This window comes from Plectropomus leopardus, chromosome 12 (assembly GCF_026936395.1).
Source record: "Plectropomus leopardus strain MGB_pleo_1.0 chromosome 12, ASM2693639v1, whole genome shotgun sequence".
Classification (NCBI taxonomy): domain Eukaryota; kingdom Metazoa; phylum Chordata; class Actinopteri; order Perciformes; family Serranidae; genus Plectropomus; species Plectropomus leopardus.
The window spans coordinates 14,074,099-14,091,271 of NC_142187.1; the positions used below are offsets into that span (position 1 = coordinate 14,074,099).

General features: G+C 39.1%; 2 protein-coding genes across 2 annotated transcripts; both read left to right on the forward strand.

Annotated features, from left to right (window-relative positions):
* Positions 1-306: 306 nt before the first annotated feature.
* rgs18 (regulator of G protein signaling 18) lies at positions 307-8,302 on the forward strand. The gene is made up of 5 exons (XM_042498017.2): positions 307-584; positions 1,071-1,175; positions 1,381-1,442; positions 2,869-3,035; positions 5,529-8,302. Exons 1-5 carry the CDS (start codon positions 463-465, stop codon positions 5,781-5,783), a joined length of 711 nt encoding a protein of 236 aa, XP_042353951.1. The 5' UTR covers positions 307-462; the 3' UTR covers positions 5,784-8,302.
* Positions 8,303-13,598: 5,296 nt separating this feature from the next.
* On the forward strand, positions 13,599-16,185 carry LOC121951939 (regulator of G protein signaling 21). Its single transcript, XM_088085194.1, has 4 exons — positions 13,599-13,761; positions 13,980-14,064; positions 14,148-14,314; positions 15,496-16,185. The coding sequence occupies exons 1-4, from the start codon at positions 13,729-13,731 to the stop codon at positions 15,670-15,672; spliced, it is 462 nt and encodes a 153-aa protein (XP_087941320.1). The 5' UTR covers positions 13,599-13,728; the 3' UTR covers positions 15,673-16,185.
* The last annotated feature ends 988 nt before the right edge of the window (positions 16,186-17,173 follow it).

Genomic DNA, 17,173 nt, shown 5'->3' on the forward strand with positions numbered 1-17,173 from the left:
TGCACATCTTCTAAATTGATTGGGATGTGTACCCTGCTTTCCCCCAAAATCTACACCTTTTACAGAACCCACAGAAATCCAATGCCAGAGGTTTGTTATGTTACCTTGGTTGTTTGGTTATAACAGCATCAATACAATGTGTTGTTGTATAACTACAAGATATCACCTTAAGTAATAACAAAAAAAATTGAAGTGTAATGAGTGTAGCCAGCTGTCCTCCTCAAATTTCTAAGTAAACACCTGACAGGATGTTGAACTCGGGGGGGGTTTCTTTATCACTGATGGAGCTGTTCACAGTAAATGGTTACACCATTACAGGAAGTAGAGCAAAAGGTGTGGGAAATGAAAAGCGAGCATGGTTTATAAAAGACGAGGTGGTTCATTGAGTGATGGGTTTGAAAAAAAAAAATCAGAGAGCTATTTGTGGCCTGTTGCTTCGCAGACAGACACAGACAGAACGGCATGGAGACACTTCTTTTTCTATTTCCTCAATTCAACTACATGGCCCCAAAGGAGGAAGCGTATTTCAGAATGCTTGGTCCAGAGGACTTGCATGCACTAAAGATGAAGGACGATACTAGCAGGTTGGTGTGTGAAACTAGGTTGTTTTTTTGGATTTTAACTTGATTTGGGATCATTTCATAGTGTGCTTTAGTAAATGTTAGCTAATGTCGGAAATGTGACTAAATGAAACTTTTATCGTGAGAAAAGAGATGAAGCAACAGTTTCTTTGTGTTTAGAAAAGCTTACTTTACTCAAAAGCTGCATAACACCATTTTAGCTAGGTTATGTTTCATAATAGCTTTAAATGTCACCACAGCTAACACCATGTAAGACTGACTTTTAAAGGCTGTCACTTCTGTCTTTTTGTTAAAACACGTGCAAACAAGACTTGCAATTTGTATTGGACCACAAAGACATTGTGTAATTTATAGCTCGTCTTGTAAGCCAGTTTAGAAATGCGTCTGTGAGCAGTCATTCTCTGATAAGTTGCTGATTTGGTGAACTGTGCCACAGTTGCACGTACAGACAGTTTGTGGAAGTTGATGTATTTTCTCCTCTGTTTGCAGACAGAAAGACAAGGAGAGGAAGAGCCGACTAAGCCTTTTTCTCACCAAGTCAGGCTCTCATGAAAACGTCAGTCCCCATAAAAAGACAAATACGACATCCAGCAAGTGAGGCAAAACCCATTAATTTCATATACATGCAAAGTTGTGTTTGACAAGTATTATTAATCTTTAACCTTAGTTTCCAGCACCTTCCATGACTCTCTGCACTCTTACAGAAACATGGCATGTAGACGTGTCACAAGAATCCAAAACATTTCTCGCTGCATCGTTAGGGAAGAGCTGACCATAACTTTTTTCTTCTTTTGTGCAGCATCACTCCAGAGGCCGCTTTGCAATGGAGCGACTCCTTTGAAGAGCTGCTGAAGCACTCAGGTCAGATTAATGCCCAAAACTCCTCAAGAACGTTGAGTCAAACTGCCGCCAAAAACAGTTTCTTCTGCTGTCAAACAATTTGCTCCATTTGAATTGTAAACTGTTAAGAAGTGCTGGTGGCAATAAATAGTTAATGGGGAGAGCAGTGAGAGTTTCACTACATCTTTTAATGTTTGTTATAGCACAGATAGCAATACAGAAACTGTGCAACTTCCTCATGAGCACAGAAGTTGCATTTTAGTGCCTCACTGAAACACTCTAAACCTCTGTATTTGCTCATTTGGGAATGTTTATATAGTCAGTGCTATATTGTGAGGGCAATAACACCATGCAAGTATATTTCAACTATTAAAGTTCTCTGTATGATGTAATCATTTGTACAGTCGGGCCATTTTAGCCACATGGGAGTTATAGTGAGTCCATGCCTCTTTAAAGGGACATTTTATCCCCCAAATCAAAAATACATATTTGTCCTCTTACCTGTCATGTTATTTATTCATCTAGATTGTTTTGGTATGAGTTGCAGAGTGTTTGAGATATTGGCCGTAGAGATAATTGCCTTCTCACCAACATAAGGGAACTAGATGGCACGGCTTGTGTTGCTCAAAATCTACTGCTAGCTCATGTAGCACCACTGAGCTAGCTAATGTTACAACTCTGCCGAGGAAGACGCTATTAATTTTTATATCTTTCGCTGTCAGAAGCATGAGTCTCGAGTCCATGACTAGATGCAGAATTCCCTCTGTGTGATGATACTGTTGGCGGGCTGCAATATGGTAGAAAGAAAATAGTTCCTACAGGAAACTATTCACAACAAGGTTTGTGTATTATCTTGAGTAACTGGGTCATGATTTCTGGAAAGGACGTTGCTGTTGAGTTTTACAAATGTATGTTTTGGCGCTCTGAGCACCACAAGCCGAGTGCCATCCAGTTCCATTATATTTGAGAGAAGGCAGACATCATGCTGTATATGGAGACTGACATACGCATGCTGACAAAGACGTTTCACAACACAAACACTACATCAATTAAAAACTGATGAAAAGGCAATTCCACTGAGATGACTGTGTCCGCTGCCATGTTGCTGTTTATGGTGGGTTTAAATTGACAAACAGCTCAATGGTGCTACGTGAGCTAGCAGTAGATTTTATGCAAAACAAGCCGAGCCATCTAGTTCCCTTATATTGGTAAGTAGGCAAACATCTCTACGGGCAATATCGCCAACGCTCGGCAACTCACACCAAAACAATCTAGATTAAGAAATACTACAAGTAAAAGGGAACAATATGTATTTTTACATTTTGGGGTGAACTGTCCCTTTAACACACCCTCCTAAAATCAAATGTAGGCTGTGTTTACCCACAAAATACTGCTTTGCTTTGTGTCACTGTGACACTGTGTCTCTGTCTCTGTTCCTCTCTATCAGATGGGGTGGAAAGCTTCTCTCAGTTCCTCAGGACAGAGTTCAGTGAGGAAAACATTGAGTTCTGGTTGGCCTGTGAAGAATACAAGACCATTGATTCTGAGACGAAGCTGCTGTCCAAAGCCAAATATATTTATGCGGTTTATATTGAATCGGAGGCCCCTAAAGAGGTACGGCGTGGCATGTTTATTTTTCATAAACTGCACAGATGTAGTGCTGCATAATGGGCTATAAAGTGGAGCTGCAAAGGCTCAAACAACCCCTGCGGTTCAGAATTTTCTTTGGCTTTTTGTTTTTTTGTCACTTAGTGCTGTTGGAGGTTTGAAATATTTATGTCATTGTATAAAAATAACAGTGGGCGAATTCTTAAGCACTGCATAGTCATGAGCCTGCAGCAGGTTGACCTTTGTGAACAGTGGTTAGGAGCAGCAGCTCGCTGAGGTCATGCATCTAGTGCATGCACTGCTCTGAAGCAGGTCGGGTTATTTCTGTGCGAGAGCTGCAGATTCAAAGGTTTCCATTCCCTTTACAAAGATGAGGCGACCACCAACCGATATGCTTTCATGGCCTGCAGCAGATCTGACCGTTAAGAGTTTAGTGTCTGGTTTGAGGTTTTTGACATTCCTCTGCAGAACTGGAGAGAGCGTCACCCACACACTTTCAGTCTGTGTAAATATGGAGCATGCTGCACTAACATGAAAGCACATATCAGCTCAAGTGATTTGCAGAGAGATTCAAATGTAAATGAATGTAACCTTCAATATTGATGCTGGGGAGCTGCAGTTTGATACACATGCATATTTTTAAAGCTGTGCTACTGTTTATTATTTTTATTGCTGTATAAAAAAGCTTCAACACTGTTAGTCTTTCAAAGAACAACTCCTAAAGACAATTCACAGTCAAAAACTCCCATAACTCCCTTTGTCCTAATTAGTATTTTTAAACAAACAACTCATTCACAAAAGCAGGCACCAGATAATTAACATCCATATCTGTCATAATATTCAGGGAGCTGATGTGTGAGTGATTGATTGTTTGAGCTGTAAACTCAAATTAGCTTTGGGTCACTTGGTGCCAACAAAACAGAGAATTTCTGCTTATCGAGTCCCAGTCTTATCTATCACCAAAAAGAGCAGTACCATAAATAACACAGATTTTTAGCTTTGATTCACACGATTCTACCTTTAGAAAAAAAACATCAAATCCAAGAATGTCAAGTTGATGCTTGTCTCAAGAGAAGAGGCATCAGAAGCATCTCGACATTCTGACATGAATGAAATATGCAGTAATGGAATGCGAAACTTCATGTTTGATATGTGATCTTTTAAAACATGCAGATGTTGATTTTCCGGGTTTCAAGCAGCTCTACTTTACACTGCTCTCTGTCGACCTTTGGGGTTTCCCCTGTCTTGTCAACACCATCTCATGTATTCTCAACAAATCTACTTGGCCCTCTATGCAACATGTGCTCTGTTATTGTGTTGCTGTAAACTTTATTCAAATCCTGACACAAAACCCTAAATCATGCATTCAGATCCACACAAAAGTGTGCATCATCATCAACTCATCTTCATACCTAAGAGACCAAAAAGGTAATTTGCCACTGACTCCCAAAACAACAAATATAACGGTACCGTACCAGCAACAGGCGCATATACAGCAGTTGCGGTTTTAAGTGAAGACTTAGTTAGGTTAAGTTTATATTGTATGTGAGGTAACTCAAAGGACTGGTCCATCTGCATTCTGTTCTGGGTTTTTCAAATTAAAACGCCCACTCAGCCGTTATCAAATAGCAGTGGGAATTTCCACATACTGTTCACTGACAGTGTAAGCATGGACAGTAAAAAAAATGTTATCTTGGAAGATTTGAACGTGGAAATGGAAAATGCTGCTATTAAACCTATTTTGTAACTCCTCATTTTCCCTGAAGTAAAATTACTGTTTTTGGATCTGGTGCCTGTGGACAAAAGCAGCAACAAAATGTATTTTAAGCTCCCGATAAAAGAAGCCCCCCAAAAATATCAATATCAGTTTAAGTGTAAGCTATATTACGATTATTTCACCACTTTGCCTTGCCGTCAGACAGCCCTTTCCGTGGGGAGCTGAAGCTGTTGTCTGCGCTCTCTTCAAAGTCACCAGACTCTATTAAGAGAAACTGTAATTTCACCTCACAGCACACGGGAGTTGCTGGTCTACTGCAGATTCATTTGTTTGTTATTGTGCGACTTTTGGAACTGAACAAATGTGGCGTACACAGCAGTATTTGGGTTAATATGTAGCAACGAAATTTGTAGAAACTCACATCAGGTGATAGTTTAGGCATACTTTGACCAGATTTGAGCTTTTGGATTTGAATGCATCAGGAACACCACAGGAAAGCTGCAGAATAATATAAAAACGTAAACCTTTGTCAGTCGTTATACTGTACTGTCACCTGACTACCAACTTTGGTCCTGTCATAATTAATACAGCCATTGAGATTGCAGCCTAACAATAAATGTAAAAACATGCGTTGTAATAAGCAGCTTGCACAGACAACCTATATGGCCGTTTTCTTAGTAAGGCTGGTCATTCTTTTAATATAGATTTCCTGTATGCAGTTGATGTGCCATGTCATTTTTCTGCATGTTTTTTTCATTATGTTATAATTTCTTTCCCCTCAGGTCAACATTGACTACAACACCAAGATGGCCATTCAGAAGGTCATAGCACAGCCCACAAAGAGCTGTTTTGAAGCAGCCCAGATGAAAGTCTACAGCCTGATGAAAAAGGACTCCTACCCCAGGTTCCTCCACTCTGACATTTATCTGCGTCTCACCAGGAGGAAAGGCCCCGGGGCCACCATGTTTCGCAGAAGGTCACGCTCCTGTGTATTCAACGACAGAGGCGAGGCCACAAACGAACCTACAGCCTGGTAGTGGTAATTGCTAAGACGCTCACTCTGTAAATGATTATATTAATATATAGGAGATTATCCATAATTAGCAGCATGATTATTGAAACTTAATGTGTTGTGCAGAGGCTTATTATCCACAGGTTTGCTTCTGCAGACAGTGTTATTTTTTCATAACCACAGGGGTCACTTTGGATTATTTCTCATACTTATTATCATGGCAGCTTGGCAATGGTTAACAATTATAAATAGTTCGACATTTTGGAAAATACACTGATTTACTTTCCTGCAAAGAGTTAGATGAAATTTTTTAGACCAATTTCATGTAAAATATGATGCACAGTTTGCCTATCACTACTCAATGATTTGACAATGACTTCTTGGAGTCTTCTCTCACAGTGATGACAAGACCCCAGCAAGTTACTGCAACTGACCAAGAAATAGGCCATCACATTATACCCTGTAAAGCCATAATTTGTAATTCTTACACTTTTGCACACATTAAGCCCTACTTTCAGTCTTTATGCTAAGCTCCGTTAACCGGCTGTTGGCTGTAGTTTAGTAGGCTAAATAAAAATCTACCGCCAGAAGCTTATTAGCTTAGCTTTTTCTAGAGACTCATTGTGAGGTTGTCAGGCAAACAGGAGAGATGTTGAAGATGATGAAGTCCTCATGTTCACACAACAGCGCGTACTGTTACGATGGTTAGGATTAGGTACCAAAGGCACCGATGGTTAGGTTTAGGCAAAAGAGGCATATGGTAAGGTATAGAAAACACACACACGCACACACACACACACACACACACACACACACACACACACACACACACACACACAAAAGTCACTCTATAAGCCCACTCACGTTTCATATGTTACATGGTTACCGGCAGTGTTATTACCTGACACTGTCCTTCAATGTTTCAGGCGCACGCAACTGATTTTTTCCAGCTGCGTTATCCTCTGATGCATCTGTGCATGTTGCATGTAAACACGGAACGTGGCTTTAGGCGTCACAGTCCTACGCTTGGTCAGTGACCTTACGCGTAAGAGTGGGACGCCTAAAGCCACGCTCCAGGTTCCCAGTGACAATGGGTTGAACATTGAGGTGCAAAGAATAGCAAAAAATATAGCTAACAGTAGGTGCAAAATATAGAAAACAATAAGTATGCTCATAGGTTTTGCATAGATTAAACAAAAAAGGTATAACATGTTAATCAGTGATCTTTAGAGGTGCTGTAAGAAGGAGTTTGTAATCATAGGACTGAGCCAGGCAAGCTGTTTCCCTCTCTTTCCAGATTTAATGCTAAGCTAAACTAACCAGTCAAATGTAGCTGCACTTTACCCTCAAACTGGTCATTAAGTAAAGAGCTAGAGTCAGGAGGTGGTTAGCTTGGCTGAGCATAAAGACTGGAAGCAGAGAAAACAACTAGCTTGGCCCTGTCCAAAGCTTAAAAATATGCCGTGTGTATAACTATTTCTTGATAAAAACACCCAACACTTCCATGACACGTCTTGACGCCTGGCAACCTCACCGTGACCACAAGACTCTGGGAAGTCTTTTTGCCCACCAGTAAATGGATATAGCAAGTACAAATAAAACAAATAAGATGCAATGTGTAGTAAGCTTTAGGCCTTCTAGCTCTAGCTTGAACACGTGAGGAGATTAATCTTCTCATCTTCTTATCTCTGCAAGAAAGTGAATAAGCATATTTCCTAGGATGTCAAACAACACAGCTGGATAACAGCAGACGCAAACAGCCTTTCAGCAATAAAAGATGAAGTTCAGAAATGTTATGAGGCCACAACTTTAGAGCCATGTGGTTATCTGAAAATAATGGACACCCTCTGGCCAATCAGAACCGAGTGTCCTCTGTGGCTGTGGTATAAAACCAGAGAATTCAGTTTGCACTTGTGGAACAACATCACTTTCTCGGAGGCACTGCGCTGCTTGTGGATTGAACTTTTATTTATGATTTTTTAAAATTTCCTAAAATCGTGAAGCAAAACTTGACCATAAGTAAGGCAGTTAGAGACAGAATCTGAAGAGCCGCCACGCTGCTGACAGCATGCAGCCAGCCGTAAAGGTGGCCACACTGAGGGCACTGGCCTGCCCTAAGAACAGTACACTTGATTTGCTTTGTCAATCCAGCAGAAGCACCTTAAATAACCTTGATACAGCTGATATGGCACACAAGTTAATTTGACCATATCTCATTAAAACGGATTCATGATTTTTATCCCTCGCACTGTCCAACCCCCTCCAGACTAACTTGCAGTGAAAGCCTGCAGCCACGGTGACTGCAAAGCACCGAAACTTTTTAATGAGGGATACACTAGATCTCTAATATGAATTCAAATGTATCCAATTTTCACACACAGACAATGCATTCATCTTATTTGAATACTAATATGACTTTATATTAATTATGATTGCTGTTTTTCAGTTCGCTACCATCTAATATAATTTATGTATATGCTCATATGTGTGCCTTGCTGTTGTAAAATGTACATACTGAACTTGAATAAACACTTTCTTATAGGAGCAGTTTTAATGAGGTCTTTTTAGTGTTGTTAATTTGTTTGAATGATCACATCTAAATATGACAAATGGAGACTTAATATGTGCTTATTACAAGAGTGGGAAAATTGTGATCATGTGTAGCTCCCTATTCCATATCACTGAAAAATTAATAGACCTTATCAACTCCCAGCACCCCAGCACAGAATTATTCATGTTACTGTATATGTATGCACAAGCTATACTTCTTGCAAAGACAAATACGCATTAATTGGAAACTCTTGGTGATCCCACTGAGTTCACCGCCAAACTCTTGAGTATGTATGCAAAAAAAAAATACAGTTAATACATGCACACAGAATAAAGCTGCATATACACACAGAGTTATCTCATTAACACAGATGTCAGAGTTTCTAGTAGCCTTCAGAGGGATAAAGTCCTTCTGAGCACAAATTACTACAATTTTACAACAAAAAAACGGCATTGAATGCCTCACAGTTTACATTAATTATGCATCCGTGTCGACAGCAGTGGCATGCACGCGCTGCAGTTCCTGCTGTCCTCACACAAATAGTCAGAGAAGAGAGGGGAAACGTAATGATGTGTTAACAAAGGTAGGAGCTCAGCTGGCCTGCCAAATTCATCACAGCTTAAGATTAGTTGCCCGCTAAGAATTCTGCTGGCAGATTTCTTGTTTCTCTCCCATTGGTATTTAAATTTGTGACTCAGTCGGCACTAAAAGCCTCTGAAATCATCCACAAGTTAAAGATGTATTGTGGAGCTGCTGAAGGGAAACAAAAGAGTAAGAAAGCACTTTGCCTGGAGATATGAGGCTTGTAAAACAAGATGAATACCGGCCTAAGAGGAGTTTAAAACAAAGAAGCTTATTGTAAGGTGTCTAATGGTGGAGTTTTACACAGATTTTCTCAAACAAATGTTCCTTTTTAGAAGATTTCCTCAATCTATGCCCAAGTCTGTCAGTAGTTTGGCACCTTTGGGCTCTGGTATCCAAACTTTTATGCCACAAGTTTCCATTTTATGAACCAGGTTTTGTCTCATTTCAGAAGCTTTTATTGAACACTACGCGAGCCAGATTTAGTAACAGACTTGCTGACTCCCAGGCTCAGATATTGAGTTGTGAAATTTCCCCCGAACAAATCCGTTTGCACTCAATGCTGTTGGCTTGCAACAATATTGACAGACCTGAATAAAATTTCAGTGCAACTCTGAACAGAAAGGCCGTGCTCAGTTGATGAAAGTATCAAGGTGAGAGTTTGTACCCTCTATTTTTAATGCCATGCTTCAGCTCAAGTGTTTGGAGCATATTTAGAGGCTTGTGTTGATTATTTGAGGAAAATAAGATAGAGTTGAATGCCTGATGGACAACTTCCGTCAATTCTAAATGGTCGTCGATGAATAGGTGAAGAACTCTTAAGAATCTCTGCAGGCTGAAGGCTAAATATCATTCAAACCAATTCTGTGAGGAAGACTCTACAGCCTGTCAGCAGCGTTGCACTGAAAAAAAAAAATCTACTATTATATCGACTATTTTCATCATTGTGATTTCCACTGAGGTTGAGAATGCTTGGCCTAGAGTTTTTCTATCGGCTTAATACATTATTTAAGGGCCATCAGATATTGGACACAATTTACCGCTGAAAGGTGAAAGACATTAAAAAAGAAAGGAAGGTCACTTCAGGATTCTGCTGCTCACTGTTTTTCAGATACAAGTTGAGAGAAGAGATGGGACTTTCTAATTAAATCAAAGGCATACTTACTGATTTGCTTTCAGGGGTTCGAAATCTAATTTAAATAGGTTTTTTGGTTACATTAGCACTCTTTATTAACCGACGCCCTGCAGCAAAAGGGTCAAAACCCAAGTTAATGATCAAATGAATGAAGCAAGCAGGACCAACAGCGAAGAGAAACAAATTCAATGCTGTCAATTACAGAGAAAGGTGGACACAAGATGCAATTGTAAAATAGAGATAGAGGGCCAGGAGAGGTATGGAGTGCCACCCTGTGCACGGTGAGAAAACTGCAACTTGGTATGACGTGCATTGCTGTGTGAGACTCAGTACAATTCATTGTAGATGTTAGTAAACAAATCAATGCTCCTTTACAAAATGAGGCTTTGCAGAGTTTGTTCTTGGACAGCAACACTGACCGCTCAGCATTTGATTTATGAACATAAAAGACTAAAACCACAGCAAGACAAAGGAGCTCTTATAATCTGCAGTGAGTGCACAAAGACGGCACTCCTCAGTGCAGTCCTCATATCTTTCCTGCCTTTTTTGAAAAACAAATCCCTCGACCTGGTGCGTCTACACACATGCAAATAGGGGCAGCCTGGGTGTTTTCCATCACCTGCTGTGATTTACATTCTTGGTTTGTTTGGGCGCATCACATCTCCACCGGTGGTCAGGAAGGTCAGGACAGGTTAAAATGCTCTGGATATGCTTAGGATTATATATGTATTGCAACTCACTGTGTGACGCAACATGAATACACCCAACTGATCGAGGGAACAGAGGACAATCCTCCGCATATACCTGCTGATCACATGACCAGAGGTGCCACCAAGGGGTGGTCATGCCCACAGTCGTACAATCACAGTCCCCCCTTTTGTGAAAATAGTCATAAATAATAAGAGGCTTCTGTACAGGGTTTTCAAAGTTGAGAGGGCTTGTTCTTTACAATCATCTGAAGTTTCTAGATATACATAGTTGTTTTAACTTATTTATTTTATTATTTTCTGTTGCACTACCATGGACTAGGATTACAGCATTTTGTTTTTCTTATGTGTGCAGAAACATAAGAAAAATGACTAAATCTTGATGAATTCCTTCAAATCAAAGCTGTGTATTTGGAACTCAAATTTTTAAGCATGTCATTGTTAATTAGATAATTAGTAACATGAACAGCAAAATAAGAAACCAAACATCGGATGTTTTCACAGGCAATATAAAACAAGTCACTTAGAATTAAGAAAATCCAAATAAATTGTGAGGAAAAAATTACTTTAGTTATTGATGTTGGGAAGCTCAAAAAAAGAAATCCCGTCAATGAAGGTTATTGTGGAAAAGACCCTCTGAGACGCTGTTTCAAAATGATGGCGTGTTTTGTGTCGTAACTGTTAGTAAGCACTGTCTTTGATTGAAAGTAGTGCAATGTTGTCTTATTTAATTAATTTATTATTCATTAATTGGAATATTTTATTATTGGATTGTTGAGATTTTGTCATCCATCACATGATTACCACTTTTTCTGATCACGAAATGTGCTTGAATCTTAAAACACAAAATACATAAAAATTGGAAAAAATTCCAAAAGGCTTTTGGTTTTATGTGTGCCACCCCAAAATTTTCAGTGGCCCTATTTTGTCACCCCAGTGGAACATTTCTGTGGGGAACCACTACACATGACTGTGTATTGATATTGATATTAATATTGATATTGATATTGATATTGATATTGATAGATATTGATATTGATATTGATATTGATATTGATATTGATATTATTGTGGTGTTACATCAGAAATATCTAACTAGTGTTACTATTTTAAATGCTCTTATAAAAAAAAACGTAGAAGCAAAGTCTGTCACACATTCTGCATTATCTTAGCAAAGTATTTTACTGAAGACTAAATCATGTAAAGCAAACATCCTTTTATGGGAACAGATGCTATGCATATCGCTGCTGACTCAGTTGCAGCAGTAGTTAATCAGACAACTGAGAATGTGTGGGGTGAAAAATGAATTTAATGTTTTGCCTGGTGTTTTCACTTGTATTAAAACAATAATTAACTTTATTTATATGGCGCTTTTCAAACCACAGTTACAAAGTGCTTTACAATAAAATCAAACACACTTAAAACACAAAGAAAATGAAACAAACTGAAAGATGAAACACATAATAAAATGCAATGAGCAAAACAAACTAAATTGTCATAAAATATCATCAACAGAAATCCCACTGACTTTGTTGATCCCCCAACTTTTACTGTACCACCACCAGCAGGTTGGCTTTGTTGTTATTTTGTTATGTCTTGACAATCATTGAACAGACAGGGATTTCCAATGACTTTAGTGATTCTCTGGCTTTTCCTGTTGGTGGCACTCCACCAACAGGTCGAGGTCAAGTTTTCATGCACATTATCACAGTGAAGCATAGCTGTAAATACACTGTGATAACCAGAATAGGAGGTAGCAGTATGGTTACCTCCACCCTCCCCAAAAAATCCAAGATGAAGCCTTTTGAAGCCTTGAGTGTGGCTATAATTTTATTCAGTACATGGAATTGTTTTTGGAAACAGCCTCAAGTGATGATTCCAGGAACTGCAGTTTTTGGCACTTCCATGTTGGCTTCATTTTTAGTCGTGGAGATTGTCGTTGATTGGGACTAAATTTGGTATATGACTTTAGTGATTCCCTTACTGTTGGGTTCACATTTATCATTTGCAGTAAAATGACTCAACAACCACTCAACAACCACCATTGCCATGGAATTTAGCACACACATTCATGTTTTCCTCAGTATGAACTGTAATAACTGTGGCGATCACTAAACATTTCCATATCATCATTACTTTTCTGTATTTCAAAGCCACTGCAGATTTGCACCAGAGGAAGATTAATCTACCAACGTTGGTAATTTCTGTCTAAATCAGAACCTTTTTGTTTCAAGGGTCAGTGATCACCTCCATCAACTGAAGTCTGAGACACGTTGATGAATCAGTGCTTGTTTATGCTTTTCATCACCTTGATGAATAAGGAACACTGCAGATATGCAAATGACAGGATGATGAGTGTTTTCCTTAATAGTGAATTTGTTTATGGGTATTTGTTTATGGTCAGGATCTCTCCCAGCACTTCCTGATCATTACTCATTGCTGGAGTTAAACCTTGCTCTCAGTTTGACATGTAGTGCTCCACCACAGCAGGCAATTATGTCTCCATATTCCTAGATATACCCATACGTTCTTACTGATGAATGAAAAGCTAAACTAGAATTTGTTGGTTTCAGCGATCTGAATTCGGTTTATTTCTATATAGATATGAACTATCTGCTGCCCTTAAATTGTCACATTCTGGTAAATGATAACCAGTATTTCAGACAACAGGTGCGGTCAGCTTAAATCACAGCCAGACTCCCTCTTCCTCAACAACAGACACGAAAGGATGCCCTGTCTCTCCCAACAACAGCGCTTTGCATACAGATTTCCATATATTCCATTCATGTTGGGTGATGTTGGGGGGGGGGTCGTTTAGATTTGTTCAGTCACTTGACTCCCTCGTTTCCAAACAATCACAACCCCATCTTCAGTCTGGCCGGATCTTATCTCTGTCTCCCTTTGTAGAGGACGCGGAGATGGCGATAAAGTGAGTTACTGCATATTTGATTATTGGGCCTTTACCATTTTCAGCAGGCAACAGCTTACAGCAGCCATGTGGAAACTACCGAGGAGGTTTTCACTCACTGTAAGTCTCACTTTGCATTGTGCCTTTATTTCTGGAGGGGCTCGCTGTCAGGTGCTCAATGCATTGAATTGTTTACAGGTCATCTTAAAATATATCACAAATATATCACATACCACAAATGCTCAATAACTTGGCTGGCCAGGGTGGTTTGCAGGTGGTACTTGCTATGGAGTCCACAGGTAACTGGGCTAGTGATAGATCTTGATGCTCTTTTCAAGGGTAGATTGTGTTGCTTTCCCAAGGATCCCCTGGAGGATGTTGAGACTTGGAGTGAGTCTGTGGACAAAGTCCTCAGTTGTAAAGGTGAGAGTCTCTTCTGATTGTGCATATATGTGATGGTACAAAGACACACTTCGTACGTGCTTACTGTTGTTTGCCATTTCCAGCCGGGCAGATAGCTTTCCGGGAGTTCCTGAAGTCCGAGTACAGCGAGGAGAACATTCTGTTTTGGCTCGCCTGTGAGGAGTATAAAAAAATCAAGACGGTGCCAGAGATGATCTCCTCTGCCAACAGGATCTACTCAGAGTTTGTCCATTCAGAAGCGCCCAGGCAGGTAAACAAGCTTTTATATAAGAATTCAAATTGCAAAAATGCACTGAGAGGGTAATTTATTTGTAATATGAATTTAGCAAGCCTATCGTCATATAGTAACTGCAAAAATATGATTTTAAATGTGTTTTGTAGGGGTAAAACTGCTGAAAATTACTTTAAAGGTTGACTTTGGTATTTCAAACCTGGACCATATTTCCAATGTTTTTGTGTCTATTTGACTAATCAGAACATTTTAGAGATTGGTCCATTATTGAGCAAGAGGGCTGTAACCGGCAGCCACAGTACAGGCTGCAATGTAATCGATTGGGGCATTGATGCACTGTCAATGTATGTCCACTAAAAGTGCTTGTTTTTCCACTAAAAGCCTCAAATTGGTATTGTAAATGTCTAGTAACATTATAGAGATGACCCCACAGAAATCCACCTCTTGTTAAAGGGAAAGATCTTTCTTGTCCAACCAGAAAGACCCCCAAAATCGCTATTGTCAAACTCACCAGACTCCATCTAAAATAACAGTAATTTTATCATTGTAAAGCACACTTCCTTTAAAAGTCGACAGAAACGGAAAATATGAAAAAAGTCACAAAAGCTGTCTTTGTTGGTCTTTTTGGAGCTTCAGCATCATGGACCGTGGTTGGGTTAGTAACAAACTCTTAATTAACCGTGTTAGATGTGAAAATATGCTGCCAATATATACATGCTAAAATCACTCTATTTAAATGCAGTCTGGTGAGTTTGGAAACAGTGATTTCAAAGGCTGTCTGGTTAAACAAAAAAGATCTTACTCTTTAAAAAATGTCTACCACTATAGGATTCTATAAGTTGTAAGACACTTATAATAACAATCTGAGCCTGTCAGTTGTGTGTTTAGTGGAAATAAATAGATTGATAAATACATGAATTAATAAATAAATTGACAGTCCTCAATTGGGCACATGAATTACATTGCAGCCTGTACTGCTGCGGGCTGCAGCCCTCTAACTCATTACTGGACCAGTTTCAAAATTGTTGTTCTCATCAGTCATTTAGACACAAAATCATGGGAAAAAAGGTTCCAGGTTGGATAAATACCAAAGTTACCCTTTTACTACAAACAAGTTGTTTCCCCAACAGAACATAAAAGTGAATGGCGATGAAAATAGTAGCTTTAAGACGCCCCTGGGCAATATTATTTGATTCCAGATCAACATAGATTGCGGTACCAGAGAAAACATAACAAAGAACATCTCCCAGCCTTCCCTGACTTCGTTTGATACGGCACAGAAGCTCATCTACAGTCTGATGGCCAGGGATTGCTACCCGCGCTTCCTAAAATCTGACATCTATCAGGGACTCCTGAGGAGAACCGATTCAAGGTGACTGTTTTAAAACTGACAGCCTCTCAGATGGAGGCTCCTGAAATCTTCCCTTCAGCTCTGATCTGCTGTAGCACTCTTTGATTTCAGTGTGGATAACAGGTTTACGCCATACAATCCAGATCCCAAGTGTAGCCGAAATCGCTTTTTCTCAGCCTGTGTGATTCAGTAGACAGTTGCAGCTCAAGAGAATTTGTGGCTTGTATTATACTTTATCTCTTTAATTATGTTAAGGTAAAAAAAAAAAAAAACAGTCTTTAAAGAGATTGTGCACATAACTCTAATTTAATTATCTATTTTCTCTCCCCCGCCCCATGAGGTTAATGATAAAAAGAATTCCTTCATTGTAAAGTATTATCAAGACTTAATCTAATTGATTATGCAAATATGAATCCTAATATGCTCTGAGAATTTCAACTTTCACATGCAAATAAATATGTGAGTGTATTGTTAAGCATCTGTCTATCTATGGTTTTGTGTTTTCTCGTCCTGGTTTTTGAAATATCTTAAAAAATGGTTGAATGACATCTTGGTGTGGTCCTTTTGAATGTGATGCAAATCACCTATGTTGTTGTCACACTTTGTATATGGTCATTGGTCAAACAATACACCAGATGGCAACAGAGTCCTTTAAGCCACGCCATTCAGTAAACAACAAAAAAAAAAAAAAAAAAAAAAAGAAGAAGAGAATAGAAAGGGGGAAAAAAGCTTTACACTTCTTCTCTCTGCATGTGGTGCATTTCTGCAACATCTCAGCTGCAGTTTGAAGAAGTTTGTACATTCAGAAGAGGAACTGTATGAATCAACTTTGTCTCAGTTAAATTTGCCAGACACACAGGGGGGCCGTGGGTGGGAGTGCACTTTCAGTGGCAATTCCGTTGGAGTTCATTCATCATGAAAAAGTATCTGAGAGAATTCAAATCACATTTTGGAGTTTAATGTGACGGGAAAATCCTCTTTAACTAAGCTCATTGTCCCTTATGAAGGCCTAAATCTCCCTTCAAAGAAAGATTAGTGTAGATTGCATCATGCTTAGTTAGAAAGTAGAAAGTACTTGACAGTATAAGATAGTATTTGCCATTTTATCAGTCTAGTTTTTGCCTTGTTGTGTCAACCGAGGACATGGTTGCCTTTACAAGCTGATCTAATCATCTATGTAAAAAGCATGCAAATACAAAAGAGCACAATAAAACAGGGCTCTCACATTTAGACATAATGTTCAGACCCACGACAAAGGGTAAACTGAGCATATACCATTTAATTTAAAGAACATACAGGTTAAAATGCATAACTTTATTTATATATCACCATTAAAACAGAGCTTACACAGTGCTTTGACAAACAAAGCAAAAGCAGAAATGGGATCTATAGAAGACAATGCAACAACAATCAAAGTCAAACATACTTACTGAACACAAGTGAGATAAAACTAGGGTGGAGTTAGGATAAAATTAAACAAGAGGACAGATACAATAAAAACAAACAGACCAAGAGCAACAAAAGCA

Coding starts and splice junctions, on each gene's coding strand:
- rgs18 (XM_042498017.2), top strand. CDS start 463: ATGGAGACACTTCTTTTTCTATTTCCTCAATTCAACTACATGGCCCCA. Junction 1,176..1,380: donor ACAAATACGACATCCAGCAA/GTGAGGCAAAAC, acceptor TCTTTTGTGCAG/CATCACTCCAGAGGCCGCTT. Junction 3,036..5,528: donor AATCGGAGGCCCCTAAAGAG/GTACGGCGTGGC, acceptor CTTTCCCCTCAG/GTCAACATTGACTACAACAC.
- LOC121951939 (XM_088085194.1), top strand. CDS start 13,729: ATGTGGAAACTACCGAGGAGGTTTTCACTCACT. Junction 13,762..13,979: donor CGAGGAGGTTTTCACTCACT/GTAAGTCTCACT, acceptor GCTCTTTTCAAG/GGTAGATTGTGTTGCTTTCC. Junction 14,315..15,495: donor ATTCAGAAGCGCCCAGGCAG/GTAAACAAGCTT, acceptor ATTTGATTCCAG/ATCAACATAGATTGCGGTAC.